Raw genomic sequence first — 20,929 nt, 5'->3', positions numbered from 1 at the left:
CTAAAGGGGGGGGGGGGGGGTTGGGGGGTTCAGTTGCATGTAGCAAATAATGGTCGAGGCTTCACCAAAGCTTTTCTGATCCCTGTCGCAAGGTTATAAAATATCAAGTTACAGATGCACTTGTAAGTTTGCTGCGCCTTGAGCACTGTTCCAGCTCTGCATTCAGCTCTCCCCTCGGTGACTTTTTAGTGACTGGCCAGAGACATCTTTGACCAGGCCCCACCAGCTAAGATGGACTGGTAGGTCTGTGGACGAGAACAGTTGCACTGAAGCCGTTGAGGAATTTTTAAACAGCAGCTCAGTTTATTTACGAAATCTATGTGCTTTTAGAACATTTTGTTTCCCTTGATAACCAGGATCGAACTATAGTCAAACTTCCCAGGCACAGTTTTGTTTTGTTGCATTTCTGTAATTACTATAAATGATGCAAACTATGATTTATTTCAATAAATATTTTATTAAACAATTTTCTATTTAACATTACGACTTGTAGTGTAAAAACAGTTGCGAATAGTTTTAAATCAAACATTTTGGGCAACTTGCACCACATCGTGCACTTCGTCAATTTCTGGAGCTAATTTTCTAGTTAACTTTGCTGTGGGTCCTGATTAATACTAACAAACGATCGCCTGCTCTAATCATTCTAAAGAAAAGACCATCTTGAGCCATAAAATAGATACTATTATTGGTATTTTCGTATTACACAGAGGCAAAGTCCCAACTTAAATTTGGTTTTGGAGTAGGAGACAGGCAGAGAATCTCGCAGGCATCTTGTAGTTCACAACTTTAAATCAAAAACTGATACAGTTCGTGCCCTTATACACGTGTAGTTTCTTTTCTCGAAGTAATTGATAACATCTAAATCTGACGAAGAAAGGAACCAGTTGCGAAGAGACGATTAACATTTAAAAACGCGTCAGTAAGATTCCACTTCGACTTCACCATCGGTATCATCGTCTTCTCGTGGAACTGTCTGCAGCTCGTCATCACTCCAAACTAAGTTGTAATTGTTCTCCAAATCTTGTTGGCGCTTTCTCTCTTTTCCAGCTTCAGGGCTGCCCCCCTAAGTGGATAAAACGACAAGTACAACTCTTTAAAAAGTGTTCCTTAAAAGCCACTCCTTGATCGAAAAAGTAACAAGACAATAATTACAGATGGATTTGGCAACAACAACAGTCTGCAGTGCAGGCGTATTTTGGCGTACGAGCGCACTTTGATCAAACGAGCGCCTTGTTTGATTCAAACTCGCAAGAGGCTTGGGGAGAGACGAAAAGGCGCCTTAAGGAGTAGGAGTCAGGTAACTCGTTCGCAGCGCGTGCACTACAGGCTACGAAAGCAATGCTTGTTCCCTGGCATAGTCAATCGAACGCGATCGAACTGTAGTTCAATCGAACTCAATCGAACTCCATCGAACTAAATCGAACTCAAAAATAATTGGACAATCGAACCATATCGAACTTTTGATTTCTGAACTCTCGATTTTTTTATATAACTGGTGTTGAAAATCAATAACAAGTTTTGGAGGCTGAACAATTGGACGCAATCCATTAGATTGTGTTCGATTGAGTTCGGTTGCCGAACCCAATCGAACACAATCTAATGGATTTAGTTAGGTTCGGTTCGATTCGATTTGTTCGATTGAGTTCCATTGGTTCAGAAATCGAACTCACACGAAGTTCGGTGTTCGATTTGGTTGGATTGCTGAACTCAATCGAACTCAATCCACGGATTGAGCTCGATTGGGTTCGATTTCCGAACGTTCGATTGACTATGCCGAGTTGTTCCCACAATAGGAGTCAGCGTGGATTGGACTGTAATTACACGACAGAAACTCAACAAGAGATCAGCCGTCGGTCGTCAACCAATCAATCTCAGTAACTATCCCCTGTAATTTGAGATCCCACTGGATCGCGCTAGCCTGGAGTAAGGTTACTTACCAACAAACCAAGAATCATGTCCCTGAACTGAGTTTCCTCTTTGTCACTGAGTAGCCTCACGTCACTTTTGCCATCCAAGCTCTCCAGTGCATCTTTGGACGTCACAATCTTGACTCGTATTTTGCCTAATGATGAGTAAATCAACACTGGCTGATCAGGCAACACTACTCGTGTATAAGTAAAACCTTGCGGGTATCGCACTGGCTACGCATACACCTACATTTGTACTTTAAACAACAGAGTGTTTCTGTCGAGGAACTATCGGCTGATAGTTGCCCGCGAGGAAATTTGATGTTCTTAAAACAGATATTTGCTTCTCGGGCAAATATGCTAGTTTTAAGAACATCATTGAAAAACGGTAAAACATGCATTTTGCACGAAACAGATGTGATATGAAAAAAGCTAATGCAAGTGCCTTAAACTATGGTGTATGCCAAGTAGGTTGTACAAGAATAAAAAAAAAATTGTATGTTTGAACTGGAGTAAATAGCGAAACATTTTAAATTATACTTTTTTCATCCTCATAACAAATAAACCCACAATTGAATACTATTTTGATGACACTGCTTCAAATGATACCAAAACGCGTCTTGAAGTAATGTTTTGAAGGCATGAAAATTTTGTTGGTTTTCTCTTTCGCGATCTCAAAAACGAGACTTTTTCTTAAAGTCATTCCCATTATAATTTTCGGTTAATTTATGATTTTTAGCACTTTTTCAGAAATCTAAAAAAACGGGTGTGAGCCCGTCAAATTAATTCAGCAAAAGTCCAGTTTCTCTGGTAAAAATAGTTGATGTTTCTTTACAGATAGATAGGCAAAGGTAAAGTCTGCATACGAGCTAAGAGGCCCATCAGACCGGTGCTTATCTCTGGTTTCTGTAGCATGAAGCGACTAAGAGTATTTCTACTCCCCCCTGGATGGGATACTAGTCCATCGCTGGGTTACCTCCGGCATTAAATTTGTCGGTATCCATTTGTACACCTGGGTGGAGAGAGGCACTGTGAGAGTAAAGTATCGGAGTCGACCGCACTAACCAGGAGGCCACCGCGCCTCTCGAAAGATAGGTATCTAGAGTACTGTTACAGTAATACCTGAAGGAACAACTCCCGAGTCTCGTAACTCCTGTTTCACCATCTCTTCCATTTTCTTTGTGGCCAGGCGGATTCGTTTGTCCATGTTTAACTCCTGCATTTCTTCCTCGTCAAGATCAGTTTCTTCCACCTCGGCCTCGTCATCTTCAGGTATTGAAATTTTCTTGATCTTAGACACTTTGACTTTCACTCCGGTCCTCAAGTCGCCCTGATCAAACAAGCCTGATTTAGAAGCTGAATCTGCATCTTCAACTCTAGCAGCAGTGGAACTACCTGGTTCAATATCATTCACTGTATCTTCAACCGCACTATCCGAACCAGCTTCACTTCTCACCTCGGTGTTATCAAGATCCTGAATCATAGTTTTCAACTTGTTAACAACCTGGTCGATGCCACCTTTTGTAGCGCCGAATTCCGTGTTATCTCCCGAGTGTGTGTTCTCTTCATCCGGGGAAACTTTACTTTGCATTTTTTTGATGAAATGGAGGTCTTGCTCGAGCTGGAAACGTCGCAAGAGGATTTTTTTCACCAGTTTGTTCGTCTTGGAAGAGAGTTGTAAGAGATCACTTTTAGTGTCTGTATTTTCTTTGTCTTCTATTGCACGGAATATCTCTTTGTTGAGCTCTTTGACAGACGACATGTCCTCATCTAATTGCCTATGAAGATTACAATATGAACACAGATGTAAACAAATGTCACCTCAACAATACACCAGGAACAAACAGGAGAAACATAGAAGAGTTAGAGAAACCAAAGGATTGACTCAAGCAGACAGAGACAGACACAGAAACAGGCAGAAAGGCAGGCAGGCAGACAACACAGACAAACAGGACAGACACACAGACACATAGGTAGACAGACAGACGCACAGAACAGAGAGAAATAGACAAATACATAGATAGATAGATAGACAGACACACAGTACAGAGAGATGAACACAGACAAACGACAGACCGACATGCAGACAGCCAGATTGATAATTGACAAATAATAAATAAATAAAATAAATATACATTTATATAGCGCCATTTTCCACTAATTGTCCATGGCGCTTTACAAACGTTCAAGTCATAAACACAAATTGTTTATGCCCTCCTCATTTCTGATCTAAAACCATGATGGACGAATACAAGCGGTCGAGATACTAACAGCGTGTACACATTGTATATGCGTAATTATCATTATCTGGATCATTGGGTAATGCAATTCTAGAGTTTTCATTGGCTTAGCCATCATGGGTTATGAGACATTATACCATGCTCCACAAATATGGTAAGTGTACTCGTGAGTTTTTGGGGCGTTTTTGTTTTTATTTTGGTTCAGTTTCTATATTTTGGGGGCGATTTTAGTTAAACAGTTACTCCACTCTCGCTTGTTGTTGTTACAGTAGTTTTCCGCTATATTTTGAGGGCGTTTTTAATAAAACAATTATTCCACTCGCTCTTTTTGGATATGAGATCATTATGGCCAACTCAGCGCCTGGGGCCTCGTTGGCTATCTACCATCTCACATCCAACTCGCGCTCGTGGAATAATTGCTAAGTATCGACGGCGCTAATCAACTGCTAAAATGGCAGGGTCAGAGCTACTCACATGTTGGTTTTCTCAAAGCGTTCAATAGAATCCTTTATCTTGCTCATCGTTTCTCCGAGCTGTCCATCTTTAACACCATTCTTCTCCTCTGTCTCCTCGATTTCTTTTATTTTTGTCTTCATGTGTTCAACAGTGCTCTTCATTTGAGAGCGTTCCTCGTCAAACTGTTTCTCCATCTCAGCTTGAGTCGCCGATGCAGCCTCTATTAGATCCTTCATCATACCATCGTTCAATATCTGCCACAGAAAAAAGTTGGAGAAAGCTGTAAGTTCTGTTTTCACGAGCGCGGAACAAAGAAAAAATCGCTGTTTTCGACGAGAGTTGAATCCGTGACCTTCCTTATAGGTCTTTTGAAAGCGTCCTGTGTGGAAATAGTGAACCAAAGATGGTGATTCCAAAACAAAAAGTTTGATTTAAAATAACGAATTTACGTCTTATACACCCACTGGCATAAAAAATCTTCCCCTGTGTAACTGGCCTAAGCACGTAACTTGACACTACACCCTTTCCTCCAGAAGACCACAGTACACAATTTACGAAAGCGAGATGAATAACTTCGACAACACTGACAGTTCGGCCGACGTTTCAAAAACAAAGTGGCTTTGTTTGAGAATATTTCAAGAAAAATATCCACAATAACATTGTAGGTAAAGGTAAAGTCTGCATGCGAGCTAAGTGGCCCATCAGGCCGGAGCTTATCCCGGTTTCTGTAGCATGAAGCGACTAGGAGTATTTCTACTCCCCCCTGGATGGGATGCTAGTCCATCGCAGGGTTACCCCCAGCATTAAGTTCGCCGGTACCCATTTATACACCTGGGTGGAGAGAGGCACTGTGAGATTAAAGTGTCTCGCCAAGAACACAACACAATGGCCCCGGGCAGGGCTCGAACCCGGACCGCTCGATCCGGAGACGAGCGCACTAACCATGAGGCCACCGCGCGTCCAGTACAATAACATTGTACTGGCTCCAAAATCTGTCAGCTTCTCGGTATTATACTTTATTATATGGCTCTGTCTCACAAGGACTGTGAGCTACCAAATTCACGAATTTGATTTGCTGAAATCGATATTGAAAGCGGTCTAGATCTTCCCATCTAGACCGGCATCTAGACATGTGAAAATTTTGCGGTGAAACGTTGCAAACCAAAATGCAAAAACATTGACTATTTTCTTCTAACAATATTTATTTATGGAAGTGCCAATAAGCCTGATAGAAAAAAAGTAAAGAGGACGAGCAAACTTTGGCAACATAAGTTCGACTCATCGCTGTTCGCAAGCAAAATGTCAGCTGGTACAAACCGGTTACATTAAACGAATTAAATTGTTCTTGTTTGCCATATAATAAACATTTTCTTAACCGAGCTCAGTCGGTGAGTACAGACCTCACTGCGTTCGGTCTGTTCTCACGACCTCGGTCAAGATTCTCCCATACAGACCTCCTGCTCGGTTAATAAGAACTAAGTAACGGGTCCTGATCGGGTCCAAATATCCGTGCATATTTTCACGCCAAATAGAGGTTACTGATTTTGAAACGTCTAGATTACGCTAGGGAAAAGAGGAATAAAGAAATAACAAACAAGAAACCTTCATCTCCTCAATGGTTCTCGTTAACGCATCTTTCGTCGTTGTCTGTTCAAACTGGTCTGTTTCTGGCGGCACACTGGTGTCTTTTTCCTCCAGTTTGTCATCTTCTCCATCATCTGTTCCAGTGTGACTTTCAGGGTGATCTTTTTCACCCCCTTTTCCCGCAACACTTCCAAGCTTCTCTTTGAATTTTTGATCCAAAACTACCGAGAAAAACCAGAATACAGCATATCGCACTTGCAAACATTTTCGGACGTTTTTCTTTCCAATGTTTAATTTTCGGACACCTTCTTATCTCACTTCGGACAAATTTTGGACAACAATTTCAGCCACTTTGCTAAGACATAGCTAAAGTCAATTTACGTCCGAATTAGACTGAAACAACGGTGATCTATGAAAATGACGGATGATAGTTTTACTGCACCCTCTTGGATCTACAAATACACCGACGAGAAAATAGCACATATATTCCTTTTTTTTTTAATTGCACATAATTATATTCTATCATGCGCCATTACAGATCTCAAGCCTTGCCTCAACTAGAATTCTCATCATAAAGGAAACAAAGAGCTTTGGCGCTATTTATAATTATACGGTACTGTAAATATTTCAGACGGTTTTATTTTCGGGGACTTTTTTCGTCCGAAATTTTGGGCAAGTAATGGAGTAAAGAAAAGGATTGAAGCTGCACGCGACAAAGGAAACGGTTGATGAAAAGGACACGGTGGTACTCTTTTACATGAGAGCGTCTCTGCCAAACACAGAAAACGTGCACGATAAGTATCTGATTTCTTTGCTCTTATGGTAAGAACTTCCAACCAACCGGAGAGTTTACCAAACGAAAACTAGACACAGACCAAACCAGATATATGTGCTTTCACAGTCAAGAAAAAATGATCTGACCAACCTGGCTAGTCTTGTTGTGTCCGACAAGAGGGGTTTTGATTAGCAGCCGTTGCTAGGGAAAACCGACCGCTAAATAGCCTCTTCCGCAGAGGCTCTTCCGGCTCTTCACGCAGCTCTACTTACTATGATGCAACTGTGATTGCTTAACGACCGGCGAACGCAGATGGCTCCTCAGTTACACAGACGTTCCGTAACGGAGGAAAGCTTGCAAGACGAGCACACGTCTGCGAAGGCTAGGGGGCACTTGGAATGTAGACTCTCTTTGAGAACAATAATTAAAAAAACTATCCGAGTACTTTTTTCCCCTTACTCCTCGGGAAAAAACTCTTTTTTATGAATTACCTTCGGGCTTGATTCCTAGTTTGACTAATTTCTCTTTCAGAGTAGACCTCAGTTTCAGGACTGCTTCTTCCATTTTCTTCTTCCACTCATCATCTAAACCTTGCTCTGCCTCACTTGCTTCTTTCTCGATCTTCTCGCCTGCACCATTTGGTGTCCCACTTGATTCAATGGCCTTCTCGTTTCCATCTTCCTCTGATGTAGCTGGCTTTTCTTTGCTTTCCTGCTCGTTATTCTGCTCAGTAGCTACTTCATCTCCCTCTTTATTATTGCCCGCTCTTTCAACATTTTCTGTCTCAGCAGTTTTCTCTGTCTGCTCAGTTTGTTTCTGCCCGTCTTCAGGTTCTGATATTTCTTCCAGGTTGCCTTCCGTTTCTCCCTTTTGCCTTTATTATATTGAAAAAAAAAAGAACTTCTAAAAATGCCGATAGAATTCTGGCTGCTGTTCCTGAAAATATAACAGGTGAAAATAGGGCTTTCCACAAGTTGCTCGGCAACGTTTTGGCAACTTCTCGTATGTCGAACAACCTTTTTGCGTTTTGAGCAATGTCTAGTTTTCTACCAATTCTGCGAAATTAGAGCAGCTTTTGGGGCTTAAATTGGCCTTGCTTCCATATTTCACAATGTTTTAGAGACAATTTATGAATTTCCTGTGAAAAAGGAACTAGATCACCCCTCCCCACTGGGGCAGCAAGACATGGGTGCAAGATGGGTGCAAGATGCATGCAGCCGGCCTGCTAGGTCAGACGGTTTTTTTTAAAAGAAAATTCAAAATGGCAGACGAAGATTCACACTCGACTGACTTGAGTGTCTCAGGTGCAGAATTGTTACAAGATTAATATTAATATTGATGCATAGTCTTTACTCATACCTCATAGAAGTTATTTTAATTAGCAACGCTGGCTAGGCCACAAAATACCACAAAAATATTAAGAAATCTTACTTTTGTCGTACAATTTGCATATTTTTGCTTCAGACCAAATAAACAAAGAGAGCAACAAAACCAACAAAATTCTTAGAGAAACTTTTGAGAAACGTTTGTTACGAAAAGCAACTTTTGACTTTTTTTGAGCAACTTTTTGAAAAATTAGGACATCTCGAGCCACTTGTGGAAAGCCCTAGCTAGAAATCCACCTGTAAGAATCATCAGTGTTTGCCTTCCAGGTTCTGAGTAGCTGAGTTAGACTTATGCAGTCTGGCCTAGAACTCAAGATTTTGGAATTCAAATACAGGGCTTCCAGATTCAGAGCTTCTACACTCTGCCTACAGAAAACTCCTGAGGGGCACTGCTCCCATTCTCTGGACCACTTTTAAAGAAAATGATTAAAATCTTTAGGGAGAATTGACACCTAGATCAGCAGGTTGTTGTACGTACCTTTCTATATCTCTCTTTCTTTGCATTTTTTGACTCATAATAGTAATGCCTTCACTTTCCTCAAACCCATCGGCATTCTTTTTGCGTCCTTTGGTGATGTCCAATCTATGAACACCGATCTCGTCTTGCTTGATATTACCATCGATCCACACCTCATCTTCGCTTTCAACTCCAGGGTTCTCCCACGGCCAAACTTGGCTGCGCTTTGACCTTTTCTTTTTTGTAGAGCTTTCTTCTTCATCTTCTTCTATAAGCTCATCTTCACTTTCAATTTTCTTTACAGCTCTTGCTTTCTGAGCCCGATACATGGCTTCTTCAGCTTCCTCTTTAGCCCTTTTCCTTGATTCTGCAATTCAAGACAGGCAGCAACAGTTAAGAAGCCAAGCTATATTTTTTACATCTATAACTGGTGGTTTCGAGGAGCTACGATTAACAACAAAAGTAGTTGAGACAGTTTTAAAAACTGACACTTCTCTTTATTTTAACTTCTTATTCTATTTCATACATGTATGCATCTAGTGAAAATTCTCTGGTACCCCTGGCCCCCCAATTTAATGTTGTGTAGGTGCTGACCATGCTGTGGTCTGCGTGGTGTTAGAAATAGAAAAATCAGCATTGCTTGAGGGGGAAGGGAGGAGCAAAACGTTTTCCAAGATGCTCCAAAAAATTAATTTTTAACTTCAACGGTACATACTGAACAATAACATAATTAGTTACTATATAAATGGTCCCAGTCACATATAAACACTGAATAGACACCTTTCTTCTATTTCAAAGTCCTAAAGGTGAACAACTTTCTTTTTTAAACTTTGTCACTTTATGAAAGGTGTGGAGCAGTGAAAGAGTTAGTGATTTTAAGCAAATGTTCCATTTTATCTGTTGATTTAAACTCAATCGTGTGTAAATAAAGGATTGTTGTTGTTGTTGTTGTTGTTGTTGTTGTTATTGTTGTTGTTACATTGGTGGTGCAATCAGACAGTGGCTGCTAGCACTTTTTGACAGAGCTGTTTAATGGTCGGAGCTGCTGATATACTACTACTTATGAGTCTAAGTGCTGATATTTCAGCTCGGTTTACCAATTCTTTCGATGTATATCTTGTAGCGTTCTTCTGACAGTACAGGGGAGCATGTGATTGCGTGTGGTTTCTGTGCAGGGTTGGGTCTGAACAGACTATGCTGACAGAGTTTGTTAGTATGGACTGTTATCACATAAGAACACGATGATGGTTCATCCACTCTTAATACAACATCTGCAATTCCTTCATCACAATAAATCTGTGAAATAACAAAGCAACCATTAACCCACTGTAAACAATAAGATACCCTGTATGAGCCCCTCTTGCAATATACATACTTAAGAGTCCAGTCATGAAGTTAGGAAGGAAGGAAGGTTGTGGAAAGTTGTGAAATTGATAGACAGATAGACACACAGGCAGACAGACAGACAGATGGACTGACAGACAGACAGATGGACAGACAGACAGACAGACAGATGGATGGATTGATGGATGAACAAAAATGTTACTGGATATATTAAAGATAATGTTACCTTAATTTGTGTTTCTCTTGCTTTGCCCGTCAAATCACATTCACTCCCATTTACATAATATTGGGAATGAAATCTTTTGACTACATTACTTTTTCCTGGTTTAGGCTTTTCCTGAAAAAAGGAAAAAATTCACAAAGAAATTAAAAATGTAAAATACACAACTTTGGAATAATTACTATGTGGACACCAAACCTTAAACTAAAAATGTGCTGAGCTCATGATCAGCTTGCTATTTAAGTCTGTGCCCAGTTTAATTTCATTGATTATACAATCATGCACTTACTACTAAGAATTGATTTTCACCACTTTATTCTGGAACAGCCAGTGATTTATAGTTTAAAGCTACAGAGGGTACTATAGAGTGGTTTACAATTGAGTGTCATAAAACCAAAAACAAACCAATTAGTTACCAATTAGACTACTCAGCCAATCTCAAACCGTAGTAAAACCGAAACCAAAACCAAAACCAAAGTAACTGTCTGATTACTTTCGACACTCAAATGAAAACCGCGCTACACACAAAACATGTGTCTTCAGGAAAATAGTAATGAAATAATAAATGATGTTATAATTTATTTGTCTTTTTTATTTTTATATTTTTTATTAGTAACTTGAAATAGATATATACAAAGATCATATAATTAAATATTGCATTATTTAATGTTTACATGTAGATCATAAATTACAAGATCTATATAGTTACGATCAATAACTTTAATTCAACTAGAAGGCATACTTAAAAAAAGTCCATAAAATCAGTTTGTCTTACTTTTATGTCTATTTTTTCTTGACTCCAGTCTGTTTCATTGCTAAATACTCCTAGAGTTATTTTATCTCCAACAACTTCTTGTCCTGAAAGAAAAGAAAACCGCAAGTAAAGCAAAATGTACTTCTCCCCTGTGACACTAGTTTAAATTTTTAAAATAATTGAAAGAGAAATAATGCATAATTATCACTGAAAAGTACCTTCTTTGTGATACTGGTAAATACCCTTCCCAAAACATACTTCATAAGTCCACCAACCTTTATTCTAGGAAAAAAGAAAAGAGTTAGAAGTAAGAGAGCAGATGAGCAAAATGATATAAATGTATGACCTCACATATCACCAACTAAGTTAGTTAGCTGATACCATGTTACATGACATATTGATTTTGACCTTGAATCATGTTCTAGCAAAAATATTTGATGGGTTATAACCAGGGCTGAGTTGTTTAAAGTCCAAGTAAGCAAATCCAGGAGTTAACAAGTCAGATTTTTTTTTTGTAACTTTTTGGTAAAGTTTTCTGTTTATATGTTGTTTGTCCTTCAGTTTTGAGTTTGAATAATCCCAAACTTCACAAAGACTAGGCAGTGCAAAATAATACTTCAGTTAACTTTTAATCTTGAGTTAGTATTTACTAGCTTTTAAACAACCCTGCCCTGTAAATTAGCTTAAACACCAAACACAATATGGACTTACATTATATAAACATTTTTTCTTCATTGGCTCTAAAAGCTGTGGGATTTCATCTTTAGTTATTTGTTGGTTTTCTTCATTCTTTTTCTCTAAATTCTCCAGCTGTGGCAGAACACACTGGTATTGTTGTCCATGCTTGGATGATAACAGTAGTGTATTGCCAAGATCTGGACTCTGCAGTGAGCAAGACAACACAATCATAATAAATTTCATGAACTGGACAGACCTGGACAGCCTGTCAACACAGATGGATTTATGGCTTCTGTTTCACTGTACCATGAAACAAAAGCAATAAATCCATCTGTGTTGCCAGGTTAAAACAAATAACACCCACCAACACTCTTGTTTTCAAGTGTATTTTGGATGATAACAGCAGTGTATTGCCAAGATCTGGACTCTACAGTGAGCAAGACAACACATAATAAATTCCATGAACTGGACAGACCTGGACAGCCTGTCAACACAGATGGATTCATGGCTTCTGTTTCACTTTACCATGAAACAAAAGCCATAAATCCATCTGTGTTCCCAGGCTAAAACAAATAACATCCACCAACACTTTTGTTTTCAAGTGTATTTTGATATTCAATTCAAAATGTTTTGTACTGATTAGATGCACAGAAACCTCTATTTCCTTACTACCAACTCAAACACACAAGGGAAGCAAAAAAATTGGCCAAGATAGTGGTTCCAAACTGTGGATACTGTACTTGTACATGTAGCTACAGTGAAACCTGTATTAAGCAAACACCCTTAGGACCCTCACTGGTGTCCGCTTAATACAGAGAGTCCGCTCAAAACAGGTTCTAATATGTTGTGCAATAATAATTAATTATTAACCCTTTTGTAACATAGTATAACACAATGTAAGATCAAAGACTAGCTAAGACTGCTTGTAGTACGATGTTCAGTCAGTCAATGTATCAATCTGGAATAATCACTTAGCTTTAAAACGACATCACTGAACAATGTTATTAAAGGAGTCTCAGCTGAACCTTAAGAAGTAGAGCCCTTGAAGTTTCTGGTTATTGCAAGTTTTGTGCAACAAAATGGCTCAATACTGGTGTCTGCGTCCGCTTAACAGAGGTGCCTGCTGAATGCAGGCTTATTTTACAGTAAATGTGGGAAGAAAATTAAATTTAGTTTAATGTGGGGTCCGCTTAATACAGGTATTACTATATGCCCATCACTAAATTTCTGGCCTGGGTTGTTCAAAACATGGATAACGGCATCCACTGGATAAATCAATTTCCAGTGAATAGTGTGGTTTGTTTTGTTAACCCTAATTCACTGGATAGCGATTCACCCGGCGGATAGCGTTATCCAGCCTTTGAACAACCAGGGCTAACACAGTACACTGTAACTTGCGAGTAACTTGTGAATGCATGATGTTCAATGAGTTTGCCAAATTAACAGAAAGGTCTCTCATTAGTCAAAGCAAAATGCTATCCTAGGCTAGCTAAGATTCACAAGTTGTTCACAAGTTACTGTCAATTCCTCTTATACCGGCCATTTTTTCCTGTGCAGGAACTTTTGTTTGCCTAACCCCACAATCAAAAATTTAATGGTTCATCCCTCGTTATCTTAGAGAGGTTTATAGTAGTAATTCTGCATCATTCAAAACACCACAAGAGTAAACTGTAAACAATGCATAAACAAGATTGCAAAGTTCTTCAAATTAAACAAGAAATCGAAATTACTGTGCAAGCTTTTAATGAAACTAATTAAGAACCGGTAATCTACGCTAAAATTGCTGTTAAACGTGTTTATCTTGCACATAAGGAATCCTTCCTACAATTAACAGACAACAAAAAAAAGTCTTGTGATTATCTTTTCCTATTCCAAGCCGCAGGTGCCCGCTCCTTAGCCAAAGAAATAACGTTGCGTTACTTCATTGGCGGAGGGGAAAAGTTTGAAAACTTACCTCTTTTAGAAGAACAGGCACGCTTGAAATCTCAAATCCATACGTTACACCATAAATCTCCTCTGCGTTGAAGTATGAATGCACTAGCGAGACGTAAACACCGAAAATATTAAAAATAAATAATTCCCTCGAAGCCTTCCCTCCGTTCACCATTTTGTTGTTTTTTAAATCCCGCTTAGAATCATGGGAGGTACTTAGCTTTGTAACCTGGCATATATGCTTAGTAACCAAGCTAACCAAAATGGCGGACACCAGGCTCAAGTTTCTTCTCCATCCAGTTTCTCTACGGCAACATGTACTGCAGTGGCTTGCCGAAGACACTCCAAATTTCGATTACGGTGGTTTTGTTGTAGGAGAAAGCGAGGAGACTGCAGTTTTGCTGTGCAAATCGAGAGGTGTCTTAGCAGGCGTGCCTTTTTTCGACGCAATATTCCACGAGTTGGGTTGCAAAGTGGAATGGGTGTTTTCAGAAGGGGCGCAAGTAGAACCTGCGACTACAGTGGCAAAAGTAACTGGGAAAGTTAACAAGATCCTGTTAGGAGAGAGAGTCGCCTTGAATTGCATCGCAAGAGCAAGTGGCATCGCGACAAAAGCTAGAACATTGGCAAATCTTAAACAGGAACATAAATGGCAGGGGGAAATAGCGGGAACTCGGAAAACCACCCCAGGTTTTCGCATGGTGGAAAAATACGCTCTTCTCGTTGGTGGAGTTTCGACGCATCGCTACGACCTGTCCTCCATGATCATGCTCAAAGATAATCACATCTGGACTGCGGGAAGCGTCAAGCAAGCGGTGCAAGATGCGAGGAAGGTTGGAGGATTCTCCATTAAAATTGAAGTCGAGTGCCGCAGTATCGACGAAGCGAGAGAAGCTGCCACTGCCGGAGCCGACATCGTTATGCTAGATAACTTTGAACCTGAAGCGCTTCACAAGGCTGCTGAGGTATTAAAGCAAGAATTTTCACATCTCTTGATTGAAGGAAGCGGCGGTGTTAAAATGGAAAGCATTGCACAATATTTCGGGCCACATGTCGATGTTATTTCAATGGGTTCTCTAACCCAGGGTTATGAGGCAGTTAATTTTTCGCTAAAAATTTTGAAGGAAGGTCATAACCCGCACAATCCAGTTGTCAAAACCTGCTGAACATCAATTTTTGTAAATTTTAAAATTCCCACTAAAAGCAACACAGGAACAATAAATTCAAGATGAAAAATCGAACTCACATTGACCATTACCACCTGCGCTGCCTCTGTCCGCCTGGGAATCCCCCTTTTTGCCCCCAACCCCCTTCCAAAAAAAATGAGCTACCATCGTTAATATAAGATATTATGAACTCAATGAACATTTATTCTGGACAATTTAATATATCGAACAGTTGATATTTATTATGTGAGGGGCCAAGCCCAAGTGCTTTTCCACGCTTTTTATCGCGCTTTTTAAATTTTCAAAATAATTTACAGGCGTCAACATTAGGCTGATCTATTATATGAGTCGGTAAGGAGGCCCATTCTTTCAGATTTCTAGTGAAACAGCTGTACTTATTGGTGTAGACTATGAGTGGGTCCTCTTTCGCTTGGTCCGTCGAGCGTGACCGTAAATAAACCTCGAGGGAAAAATGGCCGCGCGAGATTCGCGCGGTTTTCGTTCCTGTCACGCACGACGGACCAAGCGAAAGAAGAACCATTGATGTTAATATTACTCCCGATATTGATAAAATGATTGTGCTGAAATGAGCCTTTTACCGTGAACAGTTTTGTACACGATGGTTGAACGAGCAACAAAACAGCTGTTAACGAATTGTGGGGCTTCCCGCTGTACTGCAATGAGTCTATCCACGAATGTCTCTATGATATCAGGGTCCCGCCCACTGCAAGCGTTTACAGCGCACAAGCAATGAAATGAAACAAGAATGAGAAACACAAAGAGCAGCATCGGAGAAGAATTTATTATTCGCCATTCAACTGCTAAGCAAGAACAGGCAAAGACGTCGATTTCACTGTAACTTCCTTGACTGTTATAAACAAAATTGGTGCGTTCATATATTGCGCCCTTTTGGGTTTCAAGGATAATTTTCCGGCGAGTCTAAGTTTCTGCGCGTAGTTGCTTTTGCAGAATAAGACAAAACACTGGTCGTTACAAACCGAGACAACCGCAACAGGACTGAAAAATATTTCTCATCGAAAATCCAATTTTAATCCAAAGGAAAAAAAAAAAAAGAAAAAAGAAAGCACAACTGCAAGAAATCAAATTATGCACTTTTCATTTCGTCAGCCACAGATTTTTGGACATTTGCTGATGTTGGGGTCGTACTCCGCCGTAGATTTCGTGGAGGATTTTTCATCCCAGGAGACTTGCTCTTTTGTGGAATGCGAGGAAGAGTCGGTGGGAGGCTATCAAGTAGTCCTTTATAGATGTGCCCGTCCTGTCCAAGGATATCCACGGGTTTAAAGTCTTTCTGCGGCACAAGGAAGTCGAACTCGCCGTTCAGCTGAAGGCCACGGACAACAGCTTGACTGTGGGGGTAGGTGAGGGTGTGAATACCACCACACGCTCTCGCGGTCACCTCAGCTAGCTCTTGAAGATTGCGTGCCCCACTAACAAACATGAAAAGAACCAGAATATAAGAATTTAAACAATATAAAGGCATGGACAATCAGAAATCTGACTCGAATGATGAATCCAAAACGTATATCAGTAAATTGTGAAGTGAACACAATTAATTTCTATGGCCATTTCATATTTGGTGTGTGGAAAATGATATGGAGAAAATGCCAACCTGAGTCGTAAAACTTCCTTCTGTAGCTTGGTTCGCTGCCTCTCCAACAGCTCAAATCTTTCCTTACCAACACCCAGTTCTCCCCGAAGCATGTGCTGACGTATCTGTTCCAGCTCGAACGTGGTGTAGGGACGGCTCGACTTTGATCCGGGCAAAGAATGAATTGTGGGTAATGGAGGGAAGGCCTCCTCCTTGGCATACTGAACAGGGCGGTCACATGATATACAATTGTGATTTACCAAGAACTGTTTACGGATGCCTGCAGCAGACTCTTCCGGCGGCGGTTTTTCCACCGGTTTAGGCTTCATAGATTCCATGCGCGCTTCAAGGTAATGTTTCAATGGTTCCACTTCTTCTTTGTCGAGTTTTCTGCCGACGTTTAAGTTGACTCCTTCCAGTGCGTGTTTTAGTGCATCCTCCTGAATGAAGAAAAGAGTTTTGTTGGTGGACTAAAATAAGAACCTTCATTTGAAGAATATGACTGACTGACCGACCGAAGGACCGACCGATCGACGGACCCGCAAACCGACTGACCGACCGACCGACTGACCGACTGACTGACCAATCGACCGACCGAATTTCTTCGCAGCTTCGCATTTTTTCAGGCTTTCTACATATCGGTGAAAAGAAACAGGCTTCCTGATTATACTAAAAGGTTAGTTAATCTATAGCCCAGCCAGTGATGTTCCAGAGCTCCTGTAAAGGCACTTAGACACGTTCCCTAGCTAAGACGTCTTCTTGTAAGAAGCTTTACTGCACTCAGCTTGTATTATTAGAACTTACTCACATGGCCGTCTAATCTCTGCAGCAAGTCTCGCAAGGACTGATCAACAAGACTCATGTAGTGCTCGAAGTCTTCCCTTCCAATCTTTGCATCCACTTCTCTTTTGTCAGCTTTCAACTCAAAGCCCATGCTAAGGAGTTCTTTATCCGCCTTAACGTCTCTCAGTTCGTCAACCAAATTATAAAGTTCATCGAGGTGTCTTTGCTTTTTGTAGAGTTCGTCACTCAAACGAATGTCGGCCTCCCTCAGTTTGTCTTTCTCTTCTTGTAAGTCAAATATCATGCTTCGAATCAGGCTCAGTTCACCACGGTCGACGGTATGCGAGGCTTGCCTGTGAGCTGGAGTTTCCACCTCAGCGACAACTTTTTCTTCTTCTAGAATGAAACGCAAAACCGTGAAACAAAAAAACCTTGGTATTTTTCTGTGGTAGGACAGAGCTATCACGTGAGCGAGAAACTGGATGTTTAGCAGAGCTGCATTAGTAAAAACCATTCAGTTAAGATAAGAAGCACTGTCAGTACCCGTGCACGGTTCAGTTGTAATAACGGACCCTACACATTATGACAAGAACTTACTATCGCATACAACGGTCATATAAATGAGAGCCCCCCATTTGGCGCGAAAATTTGCTCCGATATCTCAGTGTCCGCGGATATTATCTCTTCCGAGAAGCGAACAGTTTTCTGAGAGCGTAGTTCGAGGAAAACTGTGAACTTTGAGGAACAAATAATGTCCAAGGACAAATGTCCGAGCATATTTCCGCGCCAAATGGGGGCTATTGTATTTATTATCCTTCAAAAAATTCTTCTCAACGCGCGCAGTTTTGAAAACTGAGGGATATCACTCGGATATTCCCCAATTTTAGCTGGGGGATAACCAGTCAGGTGACGCGTTTAGACCAATCGCGCACGAGGGAAAATATTTGATAGGACGAATATTTCACGGAAATGGATATTCCCTACCTTGTTTCTTTTCTGCCTCCTCGTTCGTTCGCTCTAAACTATCGCGTTTCATCAGCATCCAAGTGTTCTTCAGCTGATGAATCTGCATTTCATTGTCTTCGATAAGAGATCTTTCGCTCTTTAGCTCCTTCTCGAAAACCGCTAGCTTGTCTTCGATGTCGTTGAATCGCACTTTGCACACTTCAAGTGTAGCCAAAGTGTCATTAGTAGCTTGCTCCACCTCGCTTGACTTCTCGTCTGCTTCTTTAAGTTCCCCTTTTAATTCACGAATTTGAGTTTCCAATTCTTGCAGTTGTTCCTCGTGCTTGTAGAGTGTTTGCAGAGCTTCAGAAACTGTCTCTGGCAGATCTGTTCCCGCTTCTTCGTCACTCACTGCCGCCGCTTTTTTCGTAAGTTCGGCCATGTCCTCCTTTAGATTTGCAAGCATATTTTCTATCCCATCCATCCTTGCCTCGTTATCTTCCAGTTTTGCCAGCTGTTTTCCTTGCCCTCCATCTTGTTTATCATTGCCCCCTTTCGTGGCGTTCAGGGTTTTTCTCAGCTCTTCAATATCGGAGCGCATATCATCAAAACTTCCTTTCGGTTCATTCCGCAAATTTTCTTTCAGTTCGTTCACATCGGACGTTAGAGCATCGACCATCTCTGTTAAACCTTCCAGAGAATTCTCGGAGGCTTCGACCTTTCGCTTAATGTTGATTAATTCCACGAAGTCATGAGCGGGCGTCTTGCTTTCTTTCCGCACCAAAGAAGCTGCGGATCTCACAGGATCTGTTGTAGTGTTGGTAGGTTGAGACTCGAGGAATTCCACCCGTTCTTGAAGTTCTGAAACTCTCTTCTTCAGGCTTTTTAGGGAATCTGATCTCCCTAACAACATCACGGCACTCCGAGATGCGGCTGGAGACTCTTTGACTGAAATCCCTTCTAACTTTGGTGACGGCAGTGGAGACAAATTTCTTTCCGGCACCACCAGAGACTCTGAGGGCTTACTTTCTACCACCATAACTTGCGACTGTTCCTCTCCACCTTGCTCTACCTCCAGATGTCCCTCCTGCCCTGTTTCAACTTCAATTCGTGGTTTGTCAGCGGCTTTGATTTGTGGCTTGTCTCTCTCTGCTGGCTCAGTTTGCGCCCTCACCGTTGACTCAACTTGTGGTCTTCTAGCTGGTTCAGTGCTTGGCCTGACCGGTGATGGAGACTTAGCGTGACTAACTTCCACATACCCATCCTTGATGAAGTCGTACGCAGATTTCAGTTCACTAGCGATGGCATCGATGTCTATAATCTTATTTCCAATGTTGAGGTGTTGTAAGATTTCGTGCAGAAACACGCGCAAAATGTTAAAATTCACCGTTCCTACATCTGGACTTGTGAGCGCAATGTCTAGAAGTTGTTCTAACTCTACAAATGTCGGCATTTCGGCGAAATTTTCTCGAAAACTTAAATAGAAAATGACAGTATCGTTTCGACCACGCCTCGGTGTCAATACTCTGCCCTATTACGATCAACTAATTGATTACGTTACAAAGACCTTTTAGCGCGCTCCGCAGACTGTAATTAGAACGTCGCGTCGCGGTTTGGCTTCTAATCACTCTGTTCCAAAGATTAATGTAATTCCGTCAAAAAGTAACACGAAATTATTTTTAAGTTCTTTTTAATGCACGAGTAAACTTGTTTCACAATTCTTTCTCGTTACCACGAGTTTCCAGATAAGCCTCGAGACAAGCCTCCCATCAAACACCTCATCCACACTACGATTTGAAAACAGAGGTTCCACTCTACGCCGGAGGAATTTAAAAAAGGAACAATCACCGGTCATTTTGGACTTGTGTTTGCAGAAAACACCGTTAGGGAAATCACTTGATTATCGTGACGTCATCGTTTTCGAAAAGCTCCGTATTCAAAAGGAGTTTCCGTCCACACGAAAACGAAAAGCCGGCGTTTTCAAATTTCTCCAGTATGAAGAGCGTTTTCGCGATTTCATGACGGATCAGTGTGGACGGCAGGCCTAACCTCAGGCGTAATGTGGACGGAGCCTCAGAGAAAAGTTCCACCAATACAAGCGCTGGTAAGCAGACCTCTCGGTCTGGATTCCTTCGCACTAATATTAGATCAACCCATCTTTTGGGAATACCAGCGTCAATGTACAATTGACGAAAACCAAGCGAACAACGCAATGTTGCAAATAAGCATTAATCGATTTCTTTAGTTTTTGAAAAGCGATAATTAAAAAGTGTCATATAGAAAATGGTTTCAATAATTTTAAACGTGTGGTGATCATTCAAAGCTACTGACAAAGTAGTGTTGGTGCCACTTCTCAGCCAAACGTTTGCCTCTCCGATGATATAGCAGTCTAGTTTAGTTCCTGTACGGCTTCCTCCCTGGCCTTCACGGCCTCCCCGATCCCAGGTCTCCAGGCCGTCACCCCGAGGAGGACGCGTGGCCTAGCTCGATGATCCCGAATTCAACTCCTCCACGCATTGTAAATAGCTAACTGGTTAGCCTCTCGCTGGTTGGGATTTCTCAGCCTCTTTCCCATGGGAAAGGGCCATGAGAACGAGGCAGGATATTTTCAACAAGTTTTCAGTTTTATTTACAACACTTTTGTTTCTCGATCTATACTAAGCGTTCTCATTCAACGCAGTAGTGCTAAAT

The 20,929-nt window shown here is 41.0% G+C and overlaps 3 protein-coding genes across 3 annotated transcripts; 1 reads left to right on the top strand and 2 right to left on the bottom strand.

The window, feature by feature from the left end:
- Positions 1–16: 16 nt before the first annotated feature.
- LOC145488286 (uncharacterized) lies at positions 17–13,962 on the bottom strand. The gene is made up of 13 exons (XM_081467115.1): positions 13,755–13,962; positions 11,834–12,004; positions 11,341–11,404; positions 11,144–11,226; positions 10,375–10,485; positions 9,902–10,100; positions 8,826–9,171; positions 7,454–7,836; positions 6,206–6,408; positions 4,622–4,857; positions 3,030–3,685; positions 1,938–2,062; positions 17–1,063 (listed from the first exon to the last, which is right to left on the bottom strand). Exons 1-13 carry the CDS (start codon positions 13,905–13,907, stop codon positions 917–919), a joined length of 2,877 nt encoding a protein of 958 aa, XP_081323241.1. The 5' UTR covers positions 13,908–13,962; the 3' UTR covers positions 17–916.
- Positions 13,918–16,136, top strand: LOC145488287 (nicotinate-nucleotide pyrophosphorylase [carboxylating]-like). Its single transcript, XM_081467116.1, has one exon. It carries the CDS (start codon positions 13,996–13,998, stop codon positions 14,896–14,898), a length of 903 nt encoding a protein of 300 aa, XP_081323242.1. The 5' UTR covers positions 13,918–13,995; the 3' UTR covers positions 14,899–16,136.
- Positions 16,004–19,770, bottom strand: LOC145487953 (uncharacterized). The gene is made up of 4 exons (XM_081466721.1): positions 18,278–19,770; positions 17,319–17,686; positions 16,532–16,950; positions 16,004–16,349 (listed from the first exon to the last, which is right to left on the bottom strand). The coding sequence occupies exons 1-4, from the start codon at positions 19,689–19,691 to the stop codon at positions 16,004–16,006; spliced, it is 2,547 nt and encodes an 848-aa protein (XP_081322847.1). The 5' UTR covers positions 19,692–19,770.
- Positions 19,771–20,929: the final 1,159 nt, after the last annotated feature.

This window comes from Orbicella franksi, chromosome 5 (assembly GCF_964199315.1).
Source record: "Orbicella franksi chromosome 5, jaOrbFran1.1, whole genome shotgun sequence".
NCBI lineage: Eukaryota > Metazoa > Cnidaria > Anthozoa > Scleractinia > Merulinidae > Orbicella > Orbicella franksi.
This window is presented reverse-complemented; position numbering and strand designations above follow the sequence as displayed.

Excerpts from the sequence above, each read along its gene's own strand:
- LOC145487953 (XM_081466721.1), bottom strand. The coding sequence starts at position 19,691 with ATGCCGACATTTGTAGAGTTAGAACAACTTCTAGACATTGCGCTCACA. Across the intron at positions 17,687-18,277 it reads GGAGGCAGAAAAGAAACAAG|AAGAAAAAGTTGTCGCTGAG; the intron begins GTAGGGAATATC and ends TCATTCTAGAAG. Across the intron at positions 16,951-17,318 it reads TGCAGAGATTAGACGGCCAT|GAGGATGCACTAAAACACGC; the intron begins GTGAGTAAGTTC and ends TTCTTCATTCAG.
- LOC145488287 (XM_081467116.1), top strand. The coding sequence starts at position 13,996 with ATGGCGGACACCAGGCTCAAGTTTCTTCTCCATCCAGTTTCTCTACGG.
- LOC145488286 (XM_081467115.1), bottom strand. The coding sequence starts at position 13,907 with ATGGTGAACGGAGGGAAGGCTTCGAGGGAATTATTTATTTTTAATATT. Across the intron at positions 12,005-13,754 it reads TGCCTGTTCTTCTAAAAGAG|AGTCCAGATCTTGGCAATAC; the intron begins GTAAGTTTTCAA and ends TGCTCACTGCAG. Across the intron at positions 9,172-9,901 it reads GATATACATCGAAAGAATTG|AATCAAGGAAAAGGGCTAAA; the intron begins GTAAACCGAGCT and ends CTTGAATTGCAG.